At 47.3% G+C, this 26482-nt stretch overlaps 1 protein-coding gene across 3 annotated transcripts; it reads left to right on the top strand.

The window, feature by feature from the left end:
* The first annotated feature begins 1487 nt into the window (after positions 1-1487).
* On the top strand, positions 1488-26028 carry VSTM4 (V-set and transmembrane domain containing 4). Of its 3 annotated transcripts, none has more exons than XR_014174815.1 (8): positions 1488-1789; positions 3859-4257; positions 18050-18106; positions 20239-20346; positions 21033-21066; positions 21943-22049; positions 22245-22691; positions 25849-25936. XR_014174815.1 is itself a non-coding variant. In XM_081945998.1 (8 exons), the coding sequence occupies exons 1-8, from the start codon at positions 1741-1743 to the stop codon at positions 25972-25974; spliced, it is 942 nt and encodes a 313-aa protein (XP_081802124.1). In that variant the 5' UTR covers positions 1496-1740; the 3' UTR covers positions 25975-26028. The 3 variants fall into 3 exon arrangements, 2 of the variants coding, with proteins under 2 accessions (XP_081802125.1, XP_081802124.1); XM_081945998.1 differs by having other exon boundaries at positions 1496-1789; positions 22630-22691; positions 25849-26028; XM_081945999.1 differs by lacking the exons at positions 18050-18106; positions 20239-20346; positions 21033-21066; ... (1 more) ...; positions 22245-22691; positions 25849-25936 and adding an exon at positions 10312-10700.
* The last annotated feature ends 454 nt before the right edge of the window (positions 26029-26482 follow it).

Raw genomic sequence — 26482 nt, 5'->3', positions numbered from 1 at the left:
GACAGCCCTCTTTGGACACACAGAAAACCAGGTCCTTCTTTACTGATGGCATCTCTTCTCTGACAGCTCAAGCTGGGTCCATGTGGGTCTCCCCACATTTTATTCCTTAGCAAACTGGTGGAATAAATTGTGCTGAGAGACACTGGCCCCAAATCAACCAGAATGGAATTTGATACCTCTAGTTCCAATCAACGCTTTAACAATCCCATACTGTATGCTTTGTAGGAAATACTCTTTTCATTCCGCATGTAATATTGTTCAGACAGATTTATGTGGGCCATTCAGTCCAACTTCCTATTTTGTAAGAAAAACGCAGACTCTATCTCCAAAAGGTAAGCATTCATATTGTCTTCCCCAATATAAACATTAGCTCAGCTAAAAGCATTGCGATGGCTTTGAATAGAAGCATTTGTTTGGCAGAGAAACATTTCCACAGTTGAAATAAAATTGGCACTATATTTGATAAACTCTGGACAGGTAGAAGAATTTGATGAAGCTCTGAAAGACAGATTCAGGAAATAGAAACAAGACTTGAAGGAAGATAGGAAGAGTACAAACAAGGATCCCAGAATTGCAGAGCAAAAACTCAGGTGAACTCAGTCAGATATGCTCAAAACAAACAAACGGACAAAGCAATTAATATACCATCTGCACAGTGAAGAAGGTCAAATGCTAGCAAGGGACAAAGAAACGGCGGAAATAGACAATTAGGGTTCAGTTTTGTCCGTGAAGAAAAAGTTGCATCCCAGGAAATTATGAAAGGCAAGAGAAGTCGGAGCATCTGCAGTGGGTGCCACGGAAGCCAGGTGGGCAGCCGTGGCCAAGATTCACCACGTCCATCACATGTAAGGAACCAGGGGTCCAATTCTGGGCCGCTTCAGACCACGGACACAGGGCAGCCCAGAGCAACAGGGGAGCTTTCTGCATTCAGCCCAGCCAGGCTGCCTCCAGGCACACAGGCAGCCTCTCCTGGACCTGCTCGGCCAGGCTTCGACAATGGCCTGGGCATGAAAGCGCCCCTTGGCTGCTTCTCTCTTGTCCAAGGCCCCTGGAGCCCCACCTGGGCCTCCTTCCCACCCAGAAGGCTTTCCGGGGGACCTCAGAGGGCGGGCGGCCTTCCCCTCTCAGAAACCCCCAGGGGGTCAGCCAAAGAGGGCAGAGGCGCCCAGAGGTGACGGCGCTTCGGCAGTCGAGTCCCCACGGGGCCAAAATCAGGGCAGGCGCAGCGGGAGGGCAGAGCTTTGCCATCCCCCCTTCCCCCCGAGCGGAGGGGCTCAACCTGGCCGCCAGAGCCGCCCCTGGAAGCGGCCGCCCGCATCCCCGGCGTGGGAGGGAGCGGCGCATCCCTGGTCCCGGCCAGCCAATCCGCCTGCTGAAAAGAGCCCCCGAGCCCCGCCTTGCCCCGCCAGGACAGCCGGCGGCCGCCGCTGCCACCTTCCGCTGCCCTTCGCGGAGCCTCGCTCGGCTTGTGTAGCGGGACACGGGATGCCGCAGGCCGGCCGGCGCGGGGGAGGCTCGGAAGGCGGCGTCTGCCGGCTTTGCCCTCCCTCCGCCCGGCCTCCGCAGCCGCCCGGCCCGCCTTCCTCGAGAGCGCGGCGGCTGGAGCGCTGCGGCGGCTGTGGGCGCAGCCGGGCCAGCGGGGGTCTTCCGGCGAGGCTGTCGGGGGTGGCGCGGCCGGGCAGGGAGGCCGCTTCGTGGCGAGAGACGGTCGGGAACCTGGCAGCCGCCCGCCCGTCGGCGATGCCGCTGCTGGCGCTGCTGGTGCTGCTGGCCGGCGCGCCCTGGGCAGGTAAGCGGGAGCGGAGCGGAGGGCGGCTGGAGCCCCGCGACCGTCCTGGCCCCCAGCAGCGCCCCGGCGGAGAGGGCCAGGGGTCCGGCTCTCGGAGCTCTTCCTCGGGGAGCAGCGCTGGCCTCAGCCCCGGCCCGCCCGCCGCCCCGGAGGCGCTTTGGGGAAGAAGAGCCTCTTCTGCCGGGGCCCCAAAGACCCCCCCGGGCCCTCCGGAGGAGAAGGGCGGCGCGGCTGAGCCTGGAGCGTAGAGCGATTGCCCGGGAAGAGCCCCTCCGGGAGGCGGCTCTTGAGGCGAAGGCTTGGGAGACGTCCGGGGAACGTCGCTCGCAGCCTCCAAATGGGAAAGCGGCGCCTTCAAGCACCGGTGCTGAATGGTCCTCTAGGGAAAAGCTCCGGGGCGCCACGGAAAAGGACCCCGCGGGCTCCCGAGCGCTGCCTGCCAAGGGCCCGGGGACGCTGCCGGCCAGGAAGCCACAGAACTTTCCAAAGCCAAGGAAGCCAAGGCCCTGCGGGCGGTTGGGGGCGAAGATGCTGGGCTGTTAAAGTCAGCCTCCTGCACTCAGGAGACAGGAGGGGAGGGGGGGTTGTGCCCCCTCCTCCCCTTTCTAGATCCAGACCTCCCCTTCTTTTAATGGGAAACCAAGGCAAGGAGAGGGAGGGGAGGCCTGGAAAACAGGTGGAGGGTCTCTGGGGCAGAAGGGGGTTTTCTTCTGAGGCCAGCAGAGCCTCCTTCTGGGCTTGGACGTCAGGGGGAGGGAAGGGGGACAGAAGAGGGATAACACGGGCGCAAGAGGAAGGCTGGTGGTTTGGGGGGGTGGGGGGCAGCTCTAGATCTGGACTGGGCTTTGGGGGCCAGGGGGATCTGCTCTGCATCCCTGGAGGCCTCCCACGGTTGGTGGCTTCAGTTGCTCTGCCTGCTGAAGAAAGAAAAAGACAGGAAAGGAGCCCCCGTTTCCTCTGAATTCTGCAATTCTGGCCCATGGGAGCCTGCTGATTAATGGGGGTCTATGAGGTAGCCAGGATTTTGCCCAGAATGGAAAATTGGAACTAGTTAATTGTTTAGCTACCCTGAGCTCTAGACGGGGGTGATGGGGGTTGCCACTTGACTGGTTGACTTGGAGCTGCTGGGCGGCTTTCAGGAGCATCAAGCACTGGGGTGGGGTGGGGTGGGGTGGGGGTGGGGGCTGGCGCAGGTGCAGAGTCTGCAAGGGTGGCAGTTCTGGCCTTTTGTGTCAGGTCTCCTCCATGCTGGGGTGGGTGGGTGGGGGCTGATGTTCCTAGCCAGGCTTTTGGCTTCTCTGCCTGCAGCTGCCAGTTAATGGGCCCGTTTGCGTATCCAGTGTGCCTGCTGTGACCATTCTGAAACTGCTTAGGCCTGGCAATAGTTATCCATAACTATTGGTTTGTTCACTTGGTTTGTACCCCACCTTTATTACTTTGTAAGTAACTTAAGGTGGCAAACGTATCTAATAATCCTGGCCCAAAGTGGCCTTGATGACATTCGTGCCTAAGGCAAGACTAGAACTAGAACTCACGGCGCCCTGCTTTCTAGGTCAGCACCTTAACTACACCCAACTAGACCAAGCCATTGTTATCATCTATATATTGCTTTTATCCAAATGTCAAATGCCTTCCTGTGGCCATCCTTGAGTAGTGCTTAAAAGAGCTTAAAGGAGCGCAGAATCCTAAGTTGCCAACAGGTGAATGACTTGGGGAGTTGAAGCCCACCTGTCTTAAAGTCGTCAAGGTTGGACACCCCCACTGGAGAGTAAAATTACCTAGGCATAAATGCAGTGGAATAATTTTTAAAAGTCCAAGAAGGTTCAACGTGATACCTTAGGGGGAAAATACAAAGGTTTGGGAATAAACATGTCTGTAATAAGCAAAAAAATAAATAAATAAATAAATAAACTGAGTCCGTTTTTCTCCGATAACCCGTATTATTTATTTAAAAACTCATGTTCTTAAAAAAGAGGGCTACACTTTTGTCACGCAGGGGTTAAGACCTAAAAAAGGGGTCATACGGTGTTGCACTGCTGAGATGCACCTGTTTGTTTTTGGCTCTGTAGATGTTTGTGAAGCTCTGAACGTGACCGTCTCTCCGGGACCCAGGACACAGCATCTCATTGGAGATAATGTTACTTTATTCTGCCATGTTTCCCAGAAAAGGCGAAGGGAAAACCTTTTGGCTGTCCGGTGGGTTTTTGCTCTCCCCTCTGCCCAGGAATACCTGATGATCAAAATGACCAAATTTGGGGTCGTCCAGTACTATGGAAATTACACAAGCCGCTTCTACAAGCGAAGGCTTCGGCTCCTTGAGGAGAAACACAGGACGATGTACTCATTTTTGATCCTGAACATCCAGCAAGTCGAACAAGGACACTATATTTGCAAAGTGCAAGAGATCGGCAAGCAAAGGAACAAGTGGACTTCCTGGTCCAACGGAAGTGCCTCGACCGAAGTCCAAGGTGAGGAAATAACACAGGAGGTCTTGCTTTGCGGCCTACGTAGGATGGTTGCCTAGCTGTACTACCACCTCAGGGAAGAGTAAAGCATTAGTCCGGAAGGCCTAGGTTTTGACCCCATTGGCGGAAGACGGTTACCATCCATTATTTAAAAACCAAAAAAGCCAAAGAAGGTAAAACCTTACCTTTTGTAGGATCTCTTTATTAGTAACGGTGGGTTGACTTGGGCCTTGAGATACCTGGAGTGAATGAATGAATGAATGAATCTCTTTGTCAAGGGGAAAAGCCCCTTCCCATGATATCTTTCAACCATATTTATGTCTTTATTTGCCACAAATGTACATATGCCAAGATCCTCATCTTCCTGTATATTTACATAAAAGCAACTTCCATAAATTCATAAAATCCATAATCTGTTCCTACGCCTTTGCATAACAGGAGGTTTGTGTGTGTGTGTGTGTCCATGCAAACATTCTTTGGACAAGCAGGATGTTACCAATCAAAGGCTTGGTTTAGGGGAGAAGTTAATATTTGAGGCATAATACTGTACTTTGGGCAGAGAGCTTTTAATTTTACTATTGGTTGGAATTGTGGGCATCCCTCTTCTGGCAGGCTGGATGAAAGGAGGGGGGTGTTAGATCTGGGCAACGAGAGACAGACTGCGGACACGAAGTGACTTAACAGCTCTTTATTAGTAGTAATAGTGATCCAGCTTACTCTGAGGTCGGAGGGTTCCCCTTTTATAGGGAGTGGGCACGCCCCTCGACCAATCAGAGGAATACCTGTTTCCCGCTGTAGGAGCGGACCAGAGGGAAGACTTATCCCGATATATGTTAATATCTAACACCCCTCCCCTCCTAGATGGGACGTTACGGTAGGTGACATAGTCCTTTAGGTAGGTGGGTGTTTGTCTTGCTCGGGCGGAACGTCGTAGTTCAGGTTGGGTTGAAGTGTTTGCAGGATCGGGTGCATGTTGGTTCGAAGTAGTTGCAGGATCGGGTGCATTTCCTTTTTTCCGTTCTGGAGGTCTCTCGCTTTCGTTGCTTGGGCATTCAGGAGCTAGTTCGGCTGCGTTGACTGGGGGTTCTTCAGCTGCGTGCGTGTTGTCCTGTTCTACGCTTAGCTCGCCGGTGTCGTTGTTCCCTGCGATGGAGTTTTCCTGTGGTTGGCTCTCTGTAGACAGGAAACTTTCGCCTTCATCCCTGATGTTGGAGTGTGTAAGGCGACCTCGAAGTTGATCGATGTGCCTTTTCCAATTTCGCCCATCTTCTAGCTCCAGCAAATACGATCGAGGACCCGTGATGCCAATGACCCTTGCTGGCATCCACAATGTCCCCCCTGTGTAGTTGTGAGCATATACTGAGTCCCCTACTCTGAAAGACCGGACCTTACTTGTAGAGTCTGGGGGAGCCGTGGCAGAGTAATTCGGGTGGAGCCGGTCCAGGTGAGACCGTAGGCGGCGACCCATGAGTAGTTCAGCGGGGCTCCTACCCGTCGTTGCGCTCGGGGTAATGTGTTGAATGAGGAGGTAATGGTCAATGCGTGTTTGCCAATCACCTGGACCCATCCTAGCGAGGGCCTCTTTTGCGAATCGCACCATTCTCTCTGCCTGACCATTGGATGCTGGATGGAATGGCGCGATGAGGGCATGCCTGATTCCCAAACCCGCTAAAAATGTTTCAAACTGCATGGCCGTGAATTGGGGCCCGTTATCGGATACTAAAAGATCTGGTAGACCATGGGTGGCGAAGAGCCGCCGAAGAACCTTTATGACTGCCTCTGCCGTGGTTGACGTCATTAAGACTACATCTAGCCATTTAGAATAAGCATCTACAACTATGAGGAAGGTTTGACCCTGGAATGGCCCTGCAAAATCAATGTGTATACGTGACCAGGGTGCCTTGGGTTTCTCCCATTCTGTGGCGGGCGCTTCCGGGGGTGCTGGTCTCGACTCCTGACATGGGTCGCAAGTGGCCACCCACTCCTCTATTTCTTTGTCCATGTTTGGCCACCACACGTAACTTCTCGCTAACGCTTTCATTCTCACGATCCCCGGGTGACCCATATGCAAAGCATCTAATACATTTTTTCGTAGAGCATAAGGAATAACAACTCGATCCCTCCACAACAAACATCCCTGTAATACTGAGAGTTCGTCCCGTTTCGACCAAAACATTTTGAATTCCGGGTCCACATTTCCCTTCGGCCACCCCCTCCATACCCAAGTTTGCACTTGCTTTATTAAGCTGTCTTTAGAGGAGAACCTTGCAACATCGTAGGAAGAAACCGGTCCCGAATCCAAACAGTCAATGAGCAATACCGGTACTTCTGGAGTGGGGTCTGGCAATATGTCTGGTAATGGGCAACGGCTGAGCGCGTCTGCGTGTCCTAGAGTGGAGCCCGGTCGATGAATTAACTTGTAGGAGTACGCAGCCAGGAAAACAGTCCACCTGGTCATGCGTGGAGAAAGGGAGACCGGAGTGGGGCGGTTTCCCGCCAAAAGTCCCAACAGCGGTTTGTGATCTGTGATCAGTTCAAAATCGCGGCCGTAGAGGTATTCATGGAAACGTTTTACACCCGCTACGGCAGCCAGCGCTTCTCTGTCCATTTGGCTGTAGTTCCTTTCGGCCGATGAAAGAGTTCTGGAGTAGAAAGCAATGGGTGCTTCTTTTCCGTCGGGCATCCTGTGGCTGAGGACTGCTCCAACTCCGAAAGGCGATGCGTCGCAGGTCAATACTAGCGGTAGAGTCTGACTGTATTGAACAAGTAGTGAGTCAGCGGTGAGCAGGCGCTTTACCCCGGCGAAAGCTGCAGCTTCGGCTCGTCCCCATTTCCATGGTGCGTTCCTCTGGAGTAGACGGTGTAGAGGCTCAGCAACGGTCGCCTTCTGTCTCAGAAAAACGCTGTAGAAGTTAAGTAATCCGAGGAAGGCCTGCAACTCGGTCTGATTCCGTGGTGTGGGGGCGTCCTGGATCGCCTTAATTTTCTTTGAAGTGGGGTGTATTCCCTGACCATCGATTCTATAACCCAGGAATTCTACACTAGGCACGTTAATTTGGCATTTTTCTTTTTTAAGGCGGAGACCCTTTTCTCTGATTCTGGCCAAAACAGATCTGACTCTTTTGTTTAATTGCTCCTCATTTGCAGCGGACACCAAGATGTCGTCAAAATAGGGGACGACTCCTGGTATCCCTTGCAAAAGCCGTTCCATGACGCTCTGGAACAATCCTGGGGCAATGCTTACGCCAAATTGTAGCCGGTTGCATTTGAATGCTCCTCTATGCGTCACTATAGTTTGGGCCTCCGCTGTGGCGCTATCCACTGGCAGTTGCTGGTAAGCTTGTGCCATGCCTAACTTTGCAAATATCTTTCCTGGCCCCAACGAGTGCAATAAGTGCTGTACTACAGGCACAGGATATGCGCTCTGTTGTAGCGCGACATTAATTGTGCACTTATAGTCCGCGCAGACGCGGACTGATCCGTCTGGTTTGACTGGGGTCACGATAGGTGTTTCCCAGCGCGCGTGATCTACCGGCTCAAGGATCCCTTGTTCCACTAACTTATCTATCTCCTTATCTATTTTTGGGCGGAGTGCAAAAGGCACTCGTCTCGGTTTAAGTCGGATTGGCGCCACATTTGGGTCTAAATTAAATGATATTGGTTTGCCCACATACTTACCAAGACCGGGGCTGAACACATCCTCGAACTCCTTAAAAATCTTTTCAGCGCTGCTGTTTCTCACGGCGTTGATTCCGGTGACTTCTAATCCCAGGGCTTCAAACCAATCAAGCCCCAGAAGGTTCTGCAATGGCGCGCTGGCGATGGTCACGGGCAGCTGGGCTTCGATGTCCTTGAAACGGATGCGGAATGTGCCTTGGCCTACGATGGGGACTTGGTTCCCCTGGTAGTCTCGTAGCAGGACGTCTGGAGCACGCAGTTGGCTCTTTCTGAGGCTAGGGATAGCCTGTTTCATGGATGCCCATGAAATGATCGTCAGGGTTGATCCTGTGTCAACTTCTAGCTCGCAGGGTGAGCCCTCCAAGAGGACTGTGACTTTCAGCCTTTTGGGCCGCTTAGGGCGGACCTGATGTATCGTGGTGAGATACGTTCGCAACTCCTCTCTCTGGGTCAACTCTATCTCATCGTCAACATCCTGAAAATACTCTTGTTGAGCGTCTTGATAGAACGCTCTTTCAGCTCTCTGTGTGTATTCTCTCTGGGGATACGCTCGCTCACTTCCTTGTGAGTAGTCTCTCTGGGAATACGCTCGTTCAGCTCTTTGGAAATTTTCTCTCTGGGTAAACACTTGTGGATTTCTCTCTGGGCACCCTTTTTGATTTCGCCAAGCCCCTGGGTTGGGCTTCTGTTGGCGGTACATGGGTGGCTGCCGTGAGGCAGGGACTCCGCTCCGGCACACTCGTGCGATGTGCCCAAGTTTGTTGCAATGCGAACAAACAACGTTCCTGAACCTACAAGTAGACCTGGGGTGATTCCCTCCGCAGCTTGCGCAGGGCGGCAAACGGGATCCGGGTCTCCCCCCAGGCCTCACGTGACTGCTCTGCATTAGGTGACTGTCCTCGAACTCGGGATTCTCGTAGTCGGGGCTTGTGTCCTCGTAGTGAACTCTGGTTTGCCTCGGTGCTGGCTGGTTTACGCTGGCCCCTCGTTGTATGGTCACCGATGATTTCTCCGCTGATTCTGACGCTCTTGCTTCGTTTAACGCTGTCTGTAGGGTTAAACTCGGGTTTGCCAACAGCTTCTTTTGCAACGAAATGTCTCTTATCCCACAGATGAGCCGCTCTAAGATGTGTTCTTCCAGATCCCTGTATTCGCAGTGAGCTGCTGCTTTTCGTAGGGCTGCAACATATTGATTAACGGATTCTCCCGCCTTCTGAGTCCTCATGTTGAATTCCTTGCGGCAGACATGGCGGGAAGGTTTTGGCGCGTAATGGGTTTGCAGAGTCTGTTGCAACGTTGTCCACGATACTGCTTGTATTGGAGTAGGCGCGGTGAGGTCTCTGGCCGTATTGAAGACTTCTTTTCCGCAGTAGCCGAGGAAGATGTTTTTCTTCCTCGCATCGGTGATCCCCGTGTATTCGTTTGCTTCGAGGAAACACTCGAAACGAATCATGAAGGCTTCCCATTCGTCGTTTTCTGGGTCGAAAGGAGCGGGGGGAGCATGCATCGCCATCTTCTCTGTTTGAATTTGCCGCGCTGCGGTGATCTGAGATGGCTGTCGGAATTTCTGCTGAATTCCTGGGCTGGATCAAATCCGGAGATTCTGGAGGTAGCGTTCTTCGTCCTATCTGTCTCTCAATCCCACCTTCGTTGCCAATGTTAGATCTGGGCAACGAGAGACAGACTGCGGACACGAAGTGACTTAACAGCTCTTTATTAGTAGTAATAGTGATCCAGCTTACTCTGAGGTCGGAGGGTTCCCCTTTTATAGGGAGTGGGCACGCCCCTCGACCAATCAGAGGAATACCTGTTTCCCGCTGTAGGAGCGGACCAGAGGGAAGACTTATCCCGATATATGTTAATATCTAACAGGGGGGGGGTCTTGGCATGAGTGAAATGTAGAACCACAAACGTCATAATGACAGAACAAATAACAGAGCAACTGGGTTGTTGTTGCAATAGGAACGCGCATTAAATGGAACATGTGTTTTGTTTTACGCTAGGGGTAAAACATCTGCATTAGGAGAAAAAGAACCCAGAACACATAGGAGGCTTCCTCTTCTGTGTGGAAGAAAACAAAATGTTTTGGGTGTTCTGGCTATGAGAAATCATGGGAACTCAGAACAAACCCTGATTTCCTAGTTTTTCATCCCAGGGCTACAAAAGTGTCTGGTAGTGAGCAGCTCATTGCTATCAATCTACCAAGTTTTTCTTTCTTTCTTTCTTTTTTAGAGGAGATGATTGCAAAAGCACCAGTAAGGAATACTTTTTTTAAAAAAAGCACAAAAAGCCCAGGAAGGGATACATTGATTTTTTGAAACTTGATTTCTGGTTTAGCGGTGTGATCACAAATAAAAACGAAATTGCTTCCTATTACAGAAGGAAGGGAAGGGAAGGAAGGGAAAGAAAGAAAGAAAGAAAGAAAGAAAGAAAGAAAGAAAGAAAGAAAGAAAGAAAGAAAGAAAGAAAGAAAGAAAGAAGAGAGAGAACCTGCATGTGGAGAAGAAATCCTAAGGAGAGCCACAGGACGACACTTTCTGCCTTTTCAATCCATACCTGAACTTCTCAGCAGCCTCTACAACACCAGCAATGCAAGCTCAATGTGGGTGTGTCCCTCGTGGCTACTTGTAAAAATAGGCAGCGCAGCCAGCCAGCCAGCCAGCCAGTCCCGGCCACGTGAAATCTCCTTTTCCCACAGCAAAGCATTTTAAAGACCAGCAGAAAATCTGGCTCCCTGGCAGAATTGCAGATGTCAGCACCCCTCCTCTGCCCAGACTGGCTCAGGCAACCCAGGTCCTCCATGCAAGGACAGGGGTGGGGGTGGGGGGCCTATTAGCTGGGGAGGGGCGTGTGGCCCCAGAGCCGGGTTCCCCTCTCCGAGTCTGGCCTCAGGAGTCCAGGGGCATCAGAAATAAGGGCGGCATGAGCAGATCACATGGTGACCCAAATGCTGCCCTTGTGGGTCTGAAAGATGAGGGGAGGGGTCTCCTTCAGTGGCAGATCAGATGTGGAAGATGGATCTTCTATTCTCAGCTCTTCTAGAGAAGAAGCTGCTCTGTCCTCACAATCTGAGCTGACCACACTCCATAATTCGGGCTGCTCTGGCGGAAAGAGACCCCAGGCCAACCTCTGGCCACGTCACGTAGGGGCGGCTCCTTCTGAGAATGCCACGGAAAGGTCACACCTTCTCCCAAGCAAGAAGATGAGCCCACCCACCCACCCAGCCCACCCACCCAGGGAGGGAGCAGCCCAGCCTTGCTTGCCAGGCAGAATTGGACCCGGGAGACCTGTGCAGCTGCAGCAGCGGCTGGAAGTGGGAACGTCTGCTGGGAGCTCCAGCCTTGCTTGGCTCTGGGACAACCGAAGGAAAAATGCCTGGATGGTCTCCTCCCCGCCCCCCCCGGCAGCCTCTTAGAAATGAACAGGCAGCCTCGTCTCGCAGGGCCGTGAATCTCACTTCAGTGGGGAGGCCGGAAGGGAGCGCTTGGCCAGCGTCCTTCTTCCACAGAAGGGAAAACATCTTCCACCTCCTTTAGCCACGCTCGAGACTTGCACATGTGGTCTGTGTAGGTGCTAGGAATTTGCATCTGGAAACGGAGCCAAGTCGTATTTTCTCTCAGGTTTTCCGCTGAGTTTGCCATTCTTTTTCTCTTTTTACTCCCAGACCGGTCTAGTCTGCAGGGGGAACCCAAAGGGGCTTTTTCAAGAGGCAACTGGACTTTCTGCTTTTTTCTTTGAAGACGGCTGACTTCTCGATGAGAAACTTAATGTCTTCAAGGAAAAGCAAAGAAAGTCTAGTTGCCGCTTGAAAAAGCACCTTTGGGACGGTCATGACCTGGATGACGGAGGAGAATCTCCACAGACCTTCTGAAGGCCTTAGTTTCCCCAGGGGCTTCCTGGCTCAGCACCCACCTTGCTCAGCTTCTAAACCTAATCAGGAGCAGTAGAATCAGGCTTATCAAGCATAAAAGAGAGCAATTCCCTTGGCCTTTCTCTCAGGAAAAATAAACAGCAAATAACTTACCTCAATTTAACTGGGTAGCTCTGTAGATGATTGCCAAAAGAGAGGCTAGATGTTATAAAGCTCAAATGTGCAATGATAAAATTGCCATGTAGCCCCGTAAGGAATCAAAAGAGCACCAAGCCCTTCCCCAGGAAGGAAAAGGACTGTGCCAGGAGCTTCATGGCTTAGGAAAGAGGGATGGGGGGGGGAGGGACACACACGCACAGGATAGGTTCATGGCATATAAACTGCCATTGTCATTATTGCAGTATCTGCAGAATAAAATTGCTCAGATCCGGACAGGCTTGGACTCTGACTGGGTAGATTCGGGTGAGCCGACGGGGATGAATCTTGAGGAGACAATCTGGGATGAGTTTGACCCTGTGACCCCCGAGGGCACGGTCAGGATTATGGGGAGACTCAGTGCTGCCACTTGTGTGCTGGACCCATGTCCCTCGTGGTTAGTTTCGGCTTCCCGGGAGGTGACATGAGGCTGGCTCCAGGCGATTACCAACGCTTCATTGAGAGAGGGGTTCTTTCCCACCGCCTTGAAGGAGGAGGTGGTGAGGCCCCTCCTCAAGAAGCCTTCCCTGGACCCAGCTTCTTTAGCCAACTATCGTCTGGTCTCCAACCTTCGCTTTGTAGCGAAGGTTGTCGAGAGTGTGGTAGCACGTCAGCTTCCCCAGTACCTGGATGAAGCTGTCTACCTGGATCCGTTTCAGTCGGGTTTCAGGCCGGGTACAGCACGGAGACGGCACTGGTCGCGTTGGTCGATGATCTCTGGCAGGCCCGGGACAGGGGCTGTTCCTCTGTCCTGGTCCTATTAGACCTCTCGGTGGCTTTCGCTACCATCGACCATGGTATCCTACTGCGACGACTCGGGGGGTTGGGAGTGGGGGGCACCGTTTTACGGTGGTTCTCCTCCTACCTATCGGATCGGTCGCAGTTTGTGTTGACTGGAGGGCAGAGATCGACCCCCAGGTGCATCACTTGTGGGGTGCCCCAGGGGTCGGTTCTCTCACCCCTACTGTTCAACATATATATGAAACCGCTGGGCAAGATCATCCGTGATTTTGTGGTACGGTTTCATCAATATGCTGATACCCAACTTTTCATCTCTACCCCAAACCACCCAAATGATGCCCTCGATGTGATGTCCCGATGCCTGGAGGCTGTGCGGATCTGGATGGGGAGGAACAGGCTCAGGCTCAATCCCTCCAAGACTGAGTGGCTGTGGTTTCCATCATCCCGATTTGTACATCTTGTTCCATCTTTGATGATAGGGGGAGAAATTTTAGCCCCCTCAGAGAAGGCTCGCAATCTGGGAGTCGTCCTGGATACGCGGCTTAATTTAGAAGAACATCTGACGGCCGTGACCAGGGGGGGCTTTTACCAGGTTCGCCTGGTACGTCAGTTGCGCCCCTTCCTGGATCGGGATGCTCTGTGCACAGTCACTCATGCCCTCGTCGTTTCTCGCCTGGACTACTGCAATGCTCTCTACATGGGGCTGCCCTTGAAGAGCACCCGGAGGCTTCAGCTGGTCCAGAATGCGGCTGCTCGGGTTATCATGGGGGTACCTAGGTGCTCCCATGTTACACCCCTTTTAGGCGGCCTGCACTGGTTACCGGTTGTCTTCCGGGTGCGATTCAAGGTACTAATTATGACCTTTAAAGTGCTCCATGGCTTAGGCCCAGGGTACCTGCGAGACCACCTACTGCCACCAATAGCCTCCCACCGTCCAGTACGATCCCACAGAGTTGGCCTCCTCAGGGTGCCGTCGGCCAGACAGTGTCGGCTGGTGACCCCCAGGGGGAGAGCCTTCTCTGTGGGAGCGCCTTCCCTCTGGAATGAGCTGCTCCCGGAGCTTCGCATAATCCCTGACCTCCGGTCCTTCCGACGCGCCCTAAAAAGTTGGCTTTTCCAGCAAGCCGGCCTGGCCTGTTAATTTTATTTAATTTTTAAAATGTGAGTGTTATATAAATTGGGTTTGTTTTTTGGACTGTTTCTAATTTCCTTTTAACTTTTGTACTATGTGTTTTTTAATGCTGTACGCCGCCCTGAGTCCTTGGGAGAAGGGCGGCATATAAATCCAATAAATCCAATCCAAATCCATTGTCACTGATAACAGCTGTTGTCAGTATTTGCTCTCTTTGTATAACACTGGAATTTGGAAGCCTCAAAAAGAAACTCCCTGAGGCCTAAGATTTGTAGACCAAAGACCGTGTGGAGGATTCATTATTTATTTATTTATTTATTTATTGTGATGAGGGAGGGGGCTAATAAAAATTGCTGGAAATTGAAAGGGAGCTTAGCGTTGTTCCCTTGGACTCTTTGTCAGCTGTTGGAAGACGGCTAGGTTTTATGCGGGAGAGATCAGTGGGCTGCTGAATGGTCGGTATGGAAGGCTGCATCTTGTATCTTGTCTTTCTATGTACACTGAGAGCATCTGCACTAAAGACAAATTCCTTTTGTGCCCAATCACACTTGGCCAATAAAGAATTCTATGCTATGCTATGCCATGCCATGCTATGCCATGCCATGCCATGCCATGCCATGCCATGCTATGCTATTCTATTCTATGCCATGCTATGCCATGCTATGCCATGCTATGCTATTCCGCAAAGTCTCGGCCATCTTCCGTGATCTTCTTATCTCAATGTGTCCTTGTCTTTCTCCCTAGGTTCCGTGTCCTCTTTACTTCTCCACAAAACTGTCCATCTTTATCTATTCTTGAGCCCAAGAAAACAAACTTACCTTCCACATCCACTTCTTCATTGTCAACTGTAAGTTCACCAAACATGATCGACTTTTCCGTTTGTCCTCTTAACACCTGATATACTGGTAGCCCTTGACCTACGACCACAACTGAGCCCAGTGTTCCTTTGGTTAAGTGAGACATGTGTTCAGTGAGTTTTGCCCCGTTTTATGACCTTTCTTGCCACAGTTGTTAAGTGAAATTCTGCCGTTGATAAGTTAGTAACACGGTTGTTAAGTGAATCCAAATTCTCCATTTTTTTGCTTGTCAAAAGGTCGCAAAAGGGGATCACGTAACTTTGGGACACAGCAGCCTCCTTGGGTCACAAGGACAAACCAGTTACCAAGCATCTGAATTTTGATCCCAGTAGGATCAGTGGTGTGCTGCAAAGGTCATAACTATGAAAAACAGTCATAAGTACATTTTTCAGTACCGTTGTAAATCTGAACAGTCACTAAACAAACTGTTGTAAGTTGAGGACTACTTGTACTAGACTTTCATTTTCACTTTTTACCTTCACAAGTAGCATTTCTAGGAGTTCCTAACTTTTAGCTAGTGAAGTTGTGTCCCCTGAATAGGTCGCATTGTTACATCTTCAAACTTTGACTTGCATCCTTTCCATTCTTACAGGTTCCCTGCAGATGTTAAACGGTTGCTAAGGAAACTGTTGTTTGTTTGTTTGTTTGTTTGTTTATGGTTTGTATATGTCCTCCCATCTTACAAAAAGTAAGGGTGGGCCTTATGCTTCTCTCTGTTCTTCCATTTTTATTTTGAACCCCTTTCTTCTGTTCTCCAGAGACGCCTCTTTTGGGAGGTTCTTGTTTGTGACAAAGGTTCTCCCCGGAGGACATTCGGGCGTTCTCTCATAAACTTTAGCCGCCTCTTTTCCACAGCCAAAGGCTTCCCTGTGGTCCATGAAGTAGAAGCGCCATGAGCTCCTATTCTGCCATTTCTGAATCTACCTCATCTTTTCCCCCTCATTATGTGATGGTGGTTTTCCTCTTTATGAAACAAAAAATTGTGTAATCAGCCTTTGAGCTTTCTCTGCAGAGGCCTTGAAACAGGCAAGGTGGTGGTAGCAGAGTCCCAGTGGAAGGGCCAATCCTTTGGGGCCTGCGTTGACACCCACATATTTACAAAGTGAGAGTAGATCTGGTCAACCGACTAATCAATAAAGATAAACTATACAAGAGTGAGGCGACCACTTTGTCTGTGCTGAGTCCCAGGGACGGATTGTCTCTTTGGGTTGCCAAGCCGCAAACCGTGTTTCCTGTCTTGGCTGACTGGAATGGTTAGCCTTTATTTTCTCCTGAAGTTTCAAACAGAAAGGAGAACAAACAGATTGTTGTGCAAAATGATTGACTATCTATACACCCAAACAATACTTTCAACAAATGGAGAGAGAAAAAAATGAATTGCAGTTGTAGACTCATACATTCATATATGTACTCATATTCATTGTGAGCCAGAAAAATACATACAGGTTGGATATGTGCTTACCACAACCCGCATCTGGCCAAAAAATAAATAAAAATTAGAGAATTTGTGAAATCTCACAAATATTAAAAAAAAATAGGTGCATACATATCTGAACTTCCCTAATAGTTGTGTTTCAATAAAAATTCTGTGTCTTTTCACTTTTGCTTAGTTGTCTGTCAAAGTCTGATAGGAACGCATGAGGTACTATGTAGTGTGAAGCCGTGTGAATGAGCTGACCCTTGTGGTCAAACGCATAAGATCCTCAGTGAAGGACAGGCAAGTAAGCATCAGGTGGACATTGCTTTTTACTCCTCTAGACGTGACTTAAGAGGACTTAAAATGCAAAACTATGCAGGGTTTGTTTTTTCAGAAATGACTAATGTTTTCCCCCATTAATTTCAGGATGGTGGAAGCAATTATAAGAACGGGGAGGAGGAAAATTACATGCTTCACAACTGAAATGATATATGTGGTCACCTTCCTCTCTCTTCCCTAAGCCCAGTTCAGCCACCAGCTGACTTTCTCTAGCTCTCCCATCGCTGGTGGGTTCTCGGCTTCAACTCTACTCTAAAGGGGTCATTTTTCTTAAAAAAAAAAAAAAAAGCCCATGACTGTATGTGGTAGAGCTGTAACCTCTATGCAATTTCATGTCACGGATTTTAGTGTGACATATTATTACTTTCTTTCTCTCTTGCTGAGGGATGACCCCTGCTGTCCCTGGGGATGGTATATGACAACACAGATGTCCTTTCTTGGTATCCTTGGGTTGTTGTTCCCATTTACCTGCCTATCTTATCTTTCAGGAATTTGGCAGACTTCTGGGGGAGAATTCCCCCACACACACACTTTTGCAGGCCTGCCCAGGACTCAGTTAATGAGCAACAGGAATAAGCAACTTAGGATCTGCAGTATTGTTTGGGATTTTTAAAAGGAGATAAAATTTGTAGCATGCTGAATGTATTTTTCCAGTTCTTGAAATCAGTTTCAAACAGTGTTCATGAAAATACCCTGCCCCTATATCAAATCTATTCCATATCCCTTATACCCCTTTAAACAGATTTAAACAGAACAATAGAGTTGGAAGGGACCTTGGAGGTCTTCTAGTCCACCCCCCTGCTCAAGCAGGAGACCCTACACCATTCTGGACAAATGGCTGTCCAGTCCCTTCTTGAAAACCTCCAGAGCACCCACAAATTCTGGAGGGAAGCTGTTCCACTCCTTAATTGTTCTCACTTGTCAGAAAATTTATCCTTAGCACTAGGTTGCTTCCCTCCTTGATTAGTTTCTTAATTAGTTTCTTGATTAGTTGATTAGTCTCCTTGATTATTTTCAATTGTTCTTTTTGATGATGCTATATGGATTCTCTTTAATATTTTTGGAAACATTTCAGGTTCTATTATGACATCCTTTTAATGTAAAAGAATTGAAAAATTGAAAAAAGAAAAGAATTAGAAGGGACAAAGGAAAGAGAAAAAGAATAAAACTTTACAAAATATAAAATTGCAGGAGAATTTACAAAATGTTGGAAAAAGAAGAAAAAACACCCACTATTGTTTGTACACGTGTCATTAAATTGGAATTAATGGTTATTTATACAAGTCAAACTAGAAAGTGACGAAAACAGCCAAATTGAATTATCAGTCAGAATAAGAGGGATTAGCAAGAGAAGAGGTCTATCTTTAACCTTAAAATCAGCCAAAAATAATCTAATGTTTTAAAACCTTGTGTTACGTGAGAAACAGACTTAAAATGTGGCAGACGTTTATATGTAGAATTATAATCTCTAAAGAGTTTCCAAATTAAGTGAAAGTCGATATTAGATTTATTTTTAGATGTAAAACTATTTTGCGCAGGTGATCACTTCCTTCTTTCTTTTTCAGTGTTTCCATCCCGTTTTTTGGATGAGGAAAAACACAATGCTTGGGCATTTTTTGAAGGTTAAGTATAATTTTCCTCTTTTGTTTTTCTTCACAGATCTAGTAAAACCTGGTTTTGTGCAGCTTTAATTTAAAACACCAAGATGCTTGTCCCAAAATTTAGCTGAATGTGTGAATTGCTAGTGGGACAAGGGCAACACTTTGTGTGGCTGGAGGTCTTTGACAAGGATGCTTTTAGCCATTACGTTTCCAGTTGGACCCCTGTCGGTTTTTTGCCTCTCCCATTACCAGCGTGAGTGTAAATAGTGTTTATGTATCACAGGTAAATGTTTGAGAGGTGAAGAAATTGAGCAAGGGGGACCATGCTTCCCTGTCCTTTTCTCTTCGCCAGTTTTTTTTATTTTATATTGATTTTATAGTGTGCCTATATATATGGAGAAAAGTGTTACTACAGTCAACAAATTTCTGTAAATAAGCTTGAAGTACATTTCATTGTTTACTTGGAACAGTATTTGATTGGTCATGCAAAGGATTCAAAACTTGATTAAAATCATGTCATAATTTCACAGTTCATTCTCAAAAGGCGGGTATAATATCTATAAAGGTAAAAGGTAAAGGTTCCCCTCGCACATATGTGCTAGTCGTTCCCGAATTTAGGAGGCAGTGCTCATCTCCATTTCAAAGCTGAAGAGCCAGCGCTGTCTGAAGATATTTCCGTGGTCATGTGGCCGGCATGTCTAAATGCCGAAGGTGCAGGGAACGCTGTTCCCTTCCCACCAAAGGTGGTCCCTATTTTTCTACTTGCATTTTTTATGTGCTTTCAAACTGCTAGGTTGACAGAAGCTGGGACAAATAACAGGAGCTCACTCCGTTATGAGGCGCTAGGGATTCAAACCACCGAACTGCCGACCTTTCTGATCGGCAAGCTCAGCGTCTTAGCCATTGAGCCACCGTGGTGTCCCTATAATATCTATAGGGCTCTTTAAAAGTTGTGAACCTTTTTGAATTTTCAATATTTCTGCATAAATATGAAATAAAACATCTGTTCTCCACACCTTCTAAAACTTGGTAAAGGGAAACCAATTAAACAAATTAGTTTAAAATATTGTACTTTTTTATTTATTGAAAAAATGATCCATAGCTACATTTGTGTGAAGAAGAAACTTTTCAGCACCACCATATGTAAAACTTCTGGTTTGCCCTTAGTTGGAGCATAATAATCAATATTTAAAAATAGTATCAGATGTAATGAAATTTGGGGATTTATTATTTATAATCATTATTCTAGCTGGTTTCAATTACCGCAATTGTATATTTAGCCTAGCCCTCTGATTAATTAAAAACAAAAACTTCTTATCAGGAAGATTATGGGTTACTTCCAGGAAATTCAGATGTTGTATCACTCAGTTTGGAAAAGATCCTTTTCCTCTTGGCCTTCTCTGGCCATTAACATCCCAAAAGGCCATTAAAGATAACATGGATATGAAAACTGCTTGTCTAAAAAGCAAAACCAGTATTTTTGTGAGAAAAGAAAAAATGGAAAAAATCAGTAAACTGATAAAGTGAAACACATTTACTTTTAAAAGTTTAAAAATAAAAAGACAAGGTATTGGTAAGGGAATACATGTTTAAAACGTTTAAATATAAAGAGAATTTTTTTTAAAAAGTTAAATGGACTAAGCTAAGTGGACTTTGAGAAGAGAGAGATCAAAGCTACAATACAGACACAAAGACACGCACACAAGAATCTTCACCTCCAATAAGTTACAAAACCGTAAAAACTGCAGCTTATATCAAGAGATTGCTACTTCCCTCATTCTGATTTCAGTTTAATACACTGATTTACCAGCAGCATTTGGGTCAGAGAATTATTTTTTTCCCTGGAATAGACGGGAAAAACAAGAGAAACCAAACAGATGAAGTCAGACAAATACAGTAACATTTTTTGCAATCAAAGATCAGGACACATTAAAAATCAGCAGTGTAAAATATTAACAGATTATGCATGTATGGAAAGATACAAACCATTAAGTTGGTCAATTGGCTCCGCAGCAGAAATTGGGGTGCGCCTGGAGTGGCAGAGCCCTGTGCACTTGGGAGTAGACACGTGATCCACCACTGAACCTCCACACCTTTTGAGATGGAGTGGGTGGAGGAGGAGGTCTCCCAGCTGACTCGCCTTTCCCCTCCAGACCTCTCTGTCTATGCGGTCCTGATGTGCTCGGCAGGGATCCTGAGTATCCTCCTCTTCACTCTGGTCATCCTCTGCCAGATCTTGAGCAACAAGAAACGAGCCAACGGTGAGTCCATTGTCAATATAAAAGATTTCTGTAATTCATCTGTAATTTATTGCCACTGAATTTACTAATTCTGCATTTTAGTCTATTTGTCTATTCAATTTCTATCTTTAAATGTTCTGTAAATTTCTCTTCGATTACTCTCAAAATATTGTATCTAATATTAAATGATCAAGAGATCTTTGACTTTGCTTGTTTCAAACTGACCTTTGTAAACCATCCGGAGTCACTTAGCAATAGCAATAGCACTTAGACTTATATACCGCTTCACAGTGCTTTTACAGCCCTCTATAAGCAGTTTACCGAGTCAACATATTGCCCCCAACAATCTAGGTCCTCATTTTACCCATCTCAGAAGGCTGAGATTTGAACTGCCAAATTGCAGTCAGACAGCAGTCAGCAGAAGTAGCCTGCAGTACTGCACTCTAACCACTGCATCAGCGTGGCTCAGATACTGAGATGGGTGGTATCTAAATTTGATAAGTTATTTGTAATATACCGAATTGTGCATAAACAGAGCTTCCTAAGTTCTGCATAGAAAATTTAGACGCTGTCCTTCCGTGTTTTAAACGAACAAAGAAAACAAAGTGATCATCAGTCCTCCAGAAATCACATGCAAGTGAAAATTACTACACACAGCAATATGTTTCTTAATTTCAGTTTTTCTTATTTCTGTATTCTTTTCACAGGGAAACGTAACTTGGTGAAATCTCCTCGGAAGAGGTAGGAAAGGAGCTTGTTTTTGAGAGCTACCACCTTTAATTTTCCTACAAAAATGTCATTGACATTTAGTTGTCCTCCTAGCTTGAGAAAAATATATTTTAAGTCTTGGAAATTATTTTGAGTGCCTTTTAATCAATGCCATAAAATCCATGAAGGAGGAATAATAACCATCCATTGTTGTGGAATAAGGGCCACCTGTGTGTCCCTGTTTAACCTATTTCCTCAGGCTCTTCATTGTCCCCATTGTTGAAATATTTTTATTTATTTGTTATTAAACAAATTTATATAGCCACCGAACTCAGATACCGTTACTCCGGGCAGTGTACAACATTAAAAAACAAAAACCTAGGTGGGAGAGTGAGTGAGTCTTCATAGCTAAGCATGGTTATTGCTATTTGCCCTGGTCGAAGTGCCAACGGTAGGCGTGGCACAGTTTCCCTTCCTTTATCGTGTTTCGTGAGGCGGAACCATCCTTTGGGCCACCTCAGGTGAGGTGTGGTGGCTGAGGAGGCTCCTTGTGGAGCTCTGTGGAGCCTGGGGATGCCTCGCAGGACTTAACCTCCCGTGTGTGAGAGGGAAAGGCTGAAAACGCTCCAGAGGCTTGGAGTGAATGCAGATTACTCTTGTGCTAATTATCCTGTTCCAGGCTATATTTTTGTTATCCCAGTTATAATGATTTTGATTACTCTCCCCCTTGCAAACATACGCTCTCCATTTTATTTGCTTGAATGCATAAATAAATGAATTAATTAGATCAAATGAATTGGTAAAGACAGCAAATAGAAGAGAACCCGAACATCATCAGTCCTCCTGGCACACACCACTCCCTCCCCCCCCTCTCCCTCCCTCCCTCCCTCTCTCTCTCTCACCTTCCAGCTTGCAGGAGGCAGGGAGTCCCAGCAAGGCAGCTGGGTCTCCAGGGCCCCCCACCCAGAGGAAAGGGGCGAAGGCGGCCGAGGCACCCCCAGCCGTTCCTGCCAAAGGTATTTGCGAGGTTACGAGCACTTTGACCCTGAGGGACTGACTGGGGTTTCCCAAAGGAAGGCTCCCTCCTGCGCTGACCGTTTGGCCATTTGCCATGCATGCTGGCAAAGAGGAATCCTGCCTTGGCAGGAGGTTGGGCTGGATGGTCTCCCGAGATCCAATCCTTACATTGTATCCTCATTCTCTCGTTGTAGGTAAGGGGCTGCGTTCTTCTGGGCTGCCCTGTTCTCTTTTCCATCTCCCAGAACTTTTATTCCTCATTTATATATGATTTCCAAATTGCCCTGAATGGACGATCAGCAGCTGTTTGGGATGAAGCCTTTCCATTTCGCCCAACTGAGTTTACATTCCCGAGAAGACACCAAAGCCACGGCCACGGGTGGAGAAAAGAGGTTCTGGACTGCCAAGGAAGCACATGAGATCCAGAGGCATCTTGGGAAATGCAAAAGGCGCATGGAGGGGCACTCTGGCCAGCTGCAGGGGGGCTGAATGAGTGGCAGATGTCCGTATTTGTGCATTTCACTCTTACCTGTATCCCTATTGCAGCAAGAGGCAAATGATGTGTCCTTATTTTTACAGCACCAATATCCCACGCCTTCTCAAAGCCTAAACTTCTGAAACCACAAAGGAAGGTCACCTTGGTGAGTAGCACTGTAGAGATTTGTCCTTAATTTCTGTGGCTTATCTAACGTGTGAATTTGGTTCCCTCTTATCCTTCCTTCCCTTCCCTTCCCTTTCTTCTTTCTTTTCTCTCAGGATGGTTGGGGGAGGGGTGTGTGTCTGCATACTAGACGTCCTTTCTTTGACTCTTGGTGTCCGCGGAAGCTCCTGCAGAACTGAATTGCTCCTTGTTTGTCCATTTTTCATCTAAAGAGTTTAAGGCCATGTACTGTACACACTTTATTGCTTTCTCGTATACCAGCCTCAACATCAGTTTCATTTTCATAGCATCCTGTTGGGGTTTCTTATTTACAGATTGTTTTTCTTGGTTTCTATAATTTTGGCGATGTCAAGGTTCTCCACTTTTTGTGATCAGTGTTGCTCCAAGCATTCAGAAAGCAATTGCTTGTACACACGTGGCCCCTGGTCATGGCTCTGACCCTTCTCTGCTGCTGTGGGGCCCTCCTGGGCCCTCCTTGTGGTGTTGAGAAGTTCCCTGAAGCTTCTGTCTCCCTTTCCCCTGGGAAATCTTGGGGAGCTTCCCTCGTCTCCCGGCCGGGTCCTATCGCTCTTCTAGCTGGAGAGGGACTGCGCGTGTCATGGGAAAGGAAGGATCCCATTTCTTTCCATTGTTGCATTTAAGTTTTCCAGGAGCAAACTCTCGAGAGGAGAGACGGAAAAATGACTCCCACCTGTGAGCTCCAGAGGCAGTTCCCAAATGAACACCTCCTTGGGACTCTCAGAGAGAGAATCGGCATAAGACATTTCATCCCTTCATTATACAAGTGAAGGTTACTCCTTTATAGATGAACTTTTATTCTTAAGAATTCTTTGGGATAGTCTTGTTTTGCATAATATAAAATTGCAATTTCTCTCCCTGAATTCCAGGAGAAAGGCAGCAGCCTAGCTCCCAACTTTCCATTATTATCAATTAGAGACACTGGGAAATTACAAAATTGAGGTCATCATTTGATTGTTTAAGAGAATGGGGACTGAGGATCTTTCAAAATGTATTTTTCTGTCAGAATGTAAGGTAAGAAAGCCATCTCCAAAATGAAATTATAGAGAGGTGGGATGGAAAGGAAGGAAGGAAGGAAAGAAGGAGAAAAAGAAAGAAAGAAAAAGAAAGGGAGAGAGCAAGATAAAGGGAGAAAGAAGAGAGAGAGAGAGATAAAGGGAGAAGAAAGAGAGAGAGAAAAGAGAGAAAGAAAGAAAGAAAGAAAGAAAGAAAGAAAGAAAGAAAGAAAGAAAGAAAGAAAAAGAAAGAAAGAGATCCACCTCTTTCAATTCTATTAAATCATGTTTGGGACTATTGTGGAAAGAAAGGGTTGAACTCTCGCCCCACAATGGTTCCTCCAGGAAGAAGCATGAACTTCCTTAGAGGCCCTCGTGAGAACTCCATCTGGTGGATTACGGGCCTTCATGACCTCACCCAGTTGCCTAAAAAATGCCCTTCCGGATGCTGACCTGCCTTGGAAGTGGAAGGAGCGGCTCCTAGTGCCCGAAGCCCAAAGGTCGCCTGGGGGAGCGATGGTGCCTCTTAGCTTCCCTTCTGTCTCTCCTTTTTCATTTATGTCCATACTTTAATATGCAGATTTTCATTAATAATACTAGTGCAAAATACCAAACGGTCTTGGTGGTTGTTGCTAGTACGAAGTGTAGTGAGAGGAAGAGGAAGGGCTGAGATGAGTTTAGCTGTTCTTCTTTGCATCCCTAGATGGGGTCTTTCCAGCTGCAGATGTGCTTTGTAATGCCAGGGGTCGAAGCAAGAACAGCTACAGCATCATCGGTTGTCAATCATGGCGCTATTTGACAGCGGTGTCCATAATGTTTACTTTTTACTGTATTGCTGTCTTATTTTAAGACTTTTCTTCTTAAATTCTTCACTCCCCCAGTGCCTTAAATTGTCAGCAATATTACCTTGGGCCAGTATTTTGTTTTAGCTGAATAGGCGGAATGCCCTGCAATTGGAGACATTCAGTGTTGCGGGCTTGGGAGCATGCAGGAGGCATGTAGGATTTCCTTACAGTTGATATGCGTAGCTCTTTTTTAAGCTATTTGAACTTGCCCGTGGTAACCCAGGAAGCGGAATGGGGCCCAGCCTGAGATTTCTGCTTAGGAAGCGGACTTTGGAAAATCCCGTTCAGTTATTATATGTAGTTGAGAACTGTATGTGCACAGTGGTTCTGAACCTCCTGTGTGTTTCTTCATATTTTCAATCAAATTATTACATACTGGAAATATGCATAAGGGAAATTATTCTACACATTTTATGGTGTGCCGTTGCTTGTAGCAGTAATTGAAGTACCTTTTCCACTTATGAAAGTACTAATTTTATTTGCTTTTATTGCTTTTCTAGATGCAATTATTTATTTAGTGTGTTTTGGCTTTATTAAATTATGTTTACTATAGGAACATCATAAAAATGTATGAAAGTAACACATCAGCCAGGGCTGCCCAGTGACCTGTATTGGAGGAATCGAGGGTTATTTTTCATATCCAAACTTAATAGAATAAAGGAGGAATAAAGATATAATCTACCCAAGAAAACAATGCAATTTCCAGATAATATAATAATACACCTGGACGATGTAATTTCATAAATCTTAGCTCTAAAATTTACATGAGCTGGGTGTTGCTGTGCCATTTCAGAATTCATCATGGTTCGGCTGGAATTTGAATGAGAATTATAACTAAAGGCCAGCTTTATTTGATGGGAAGCAGAAATGCCCCCCAGGTGAAGGGCTAAATTGGCCAATCGGCTCCAGGCCTCAGAGCTGGACTTCAGAGGTTGCCTGGGTGCCTTCTGGGGCCGTTTCTTCTACTCAGGGCCTCTTTTCCATAGAGGCAACCGGTGCCCCCCTGTGCCAAGGAGAGACTCCCAGGAGCAAAGGGGAAAACTCTTCTCCCTCCCCCCCCCCCAGCCTTCCGTTCCCGGCACTTCCCGCTTCTTCATCCTGCCTCAATGTTTTAGTAGCTGGTTCCACTTGTGCTGGAGAAAGCCTGTTCGGGGGGCATTTTGGGCTTATGTTCTTACTTCTGGTCTGGCCTTGTTTCCTTCTTGCCTCCCTGGGCCAAGTTGAAGGGCAGCCGGTCCCTCCTCGGACGATGGATTCAGGTGGCCCTTTTGTTTTGCAGCTGAAGGGCAGAGAGGAGAACCTGACCTATGCTGAGCTGGAGCTGCTGAAGCCTCACCAGGAGGCCAAAGGCGTGGCGTCCACCACCGTCTACGCTCAGATCCTCTTTCAGGAGAACGACGTGTAAATGATGCACCCGAGATGGGGCCTGTTGACCTGGGGGTGGGGGGTTGGGTGGGGTGGGAATGGGACACTGAAGGCTGTGGAAACAGCTTGTTTTGAAAGATTTCAGGGGAATCTTTTTAGGTGAATAAAAACATTCTCAGGAACCAACAGGAAAAGCATAACATCTTTCCTTTGGATGATTGGCGTAATAAACATTTGGAAAAACTGGAGGAATAAGAATTAATAGAAAACAGGAGGTTAATCTGTGCCTTTACATCAGAACTTGATCGTGGAAATATGGAATATTTTTTTGGCTGGGAAACAGCTCTAAGTTGAAGTTGAAGATGAATGTGACTATAAAACAGGGCAATTTTACAGACCCAGGATTTTTTTTAAAAAAAAACTCTATGCATGTAAGAAATGTACATTGGTTCCTTTTCCGTGTTATTAAGACCATGAAGATGTATTTTTGAATAAATAAATGTTTCCATTAAAAAAGGCTGATTTCTTAGTTTTATAGCATAAAATTG

This window comes from Natrix helvetica (genome assembly GCF_964273705.1).
Source record: "Natrix helvetica genome assembly, chromosome: 3".
Taxonomy (NCBI): domain Eukaryota; kingdom Metazoa; phylum Chordata; class Lepidosauria; order Squamata; family Natricidae; genus Natrix; species Natrix helvetica.
This window is presented reverse-complemented; position numbering and strand designations above follow the sequence as displayed.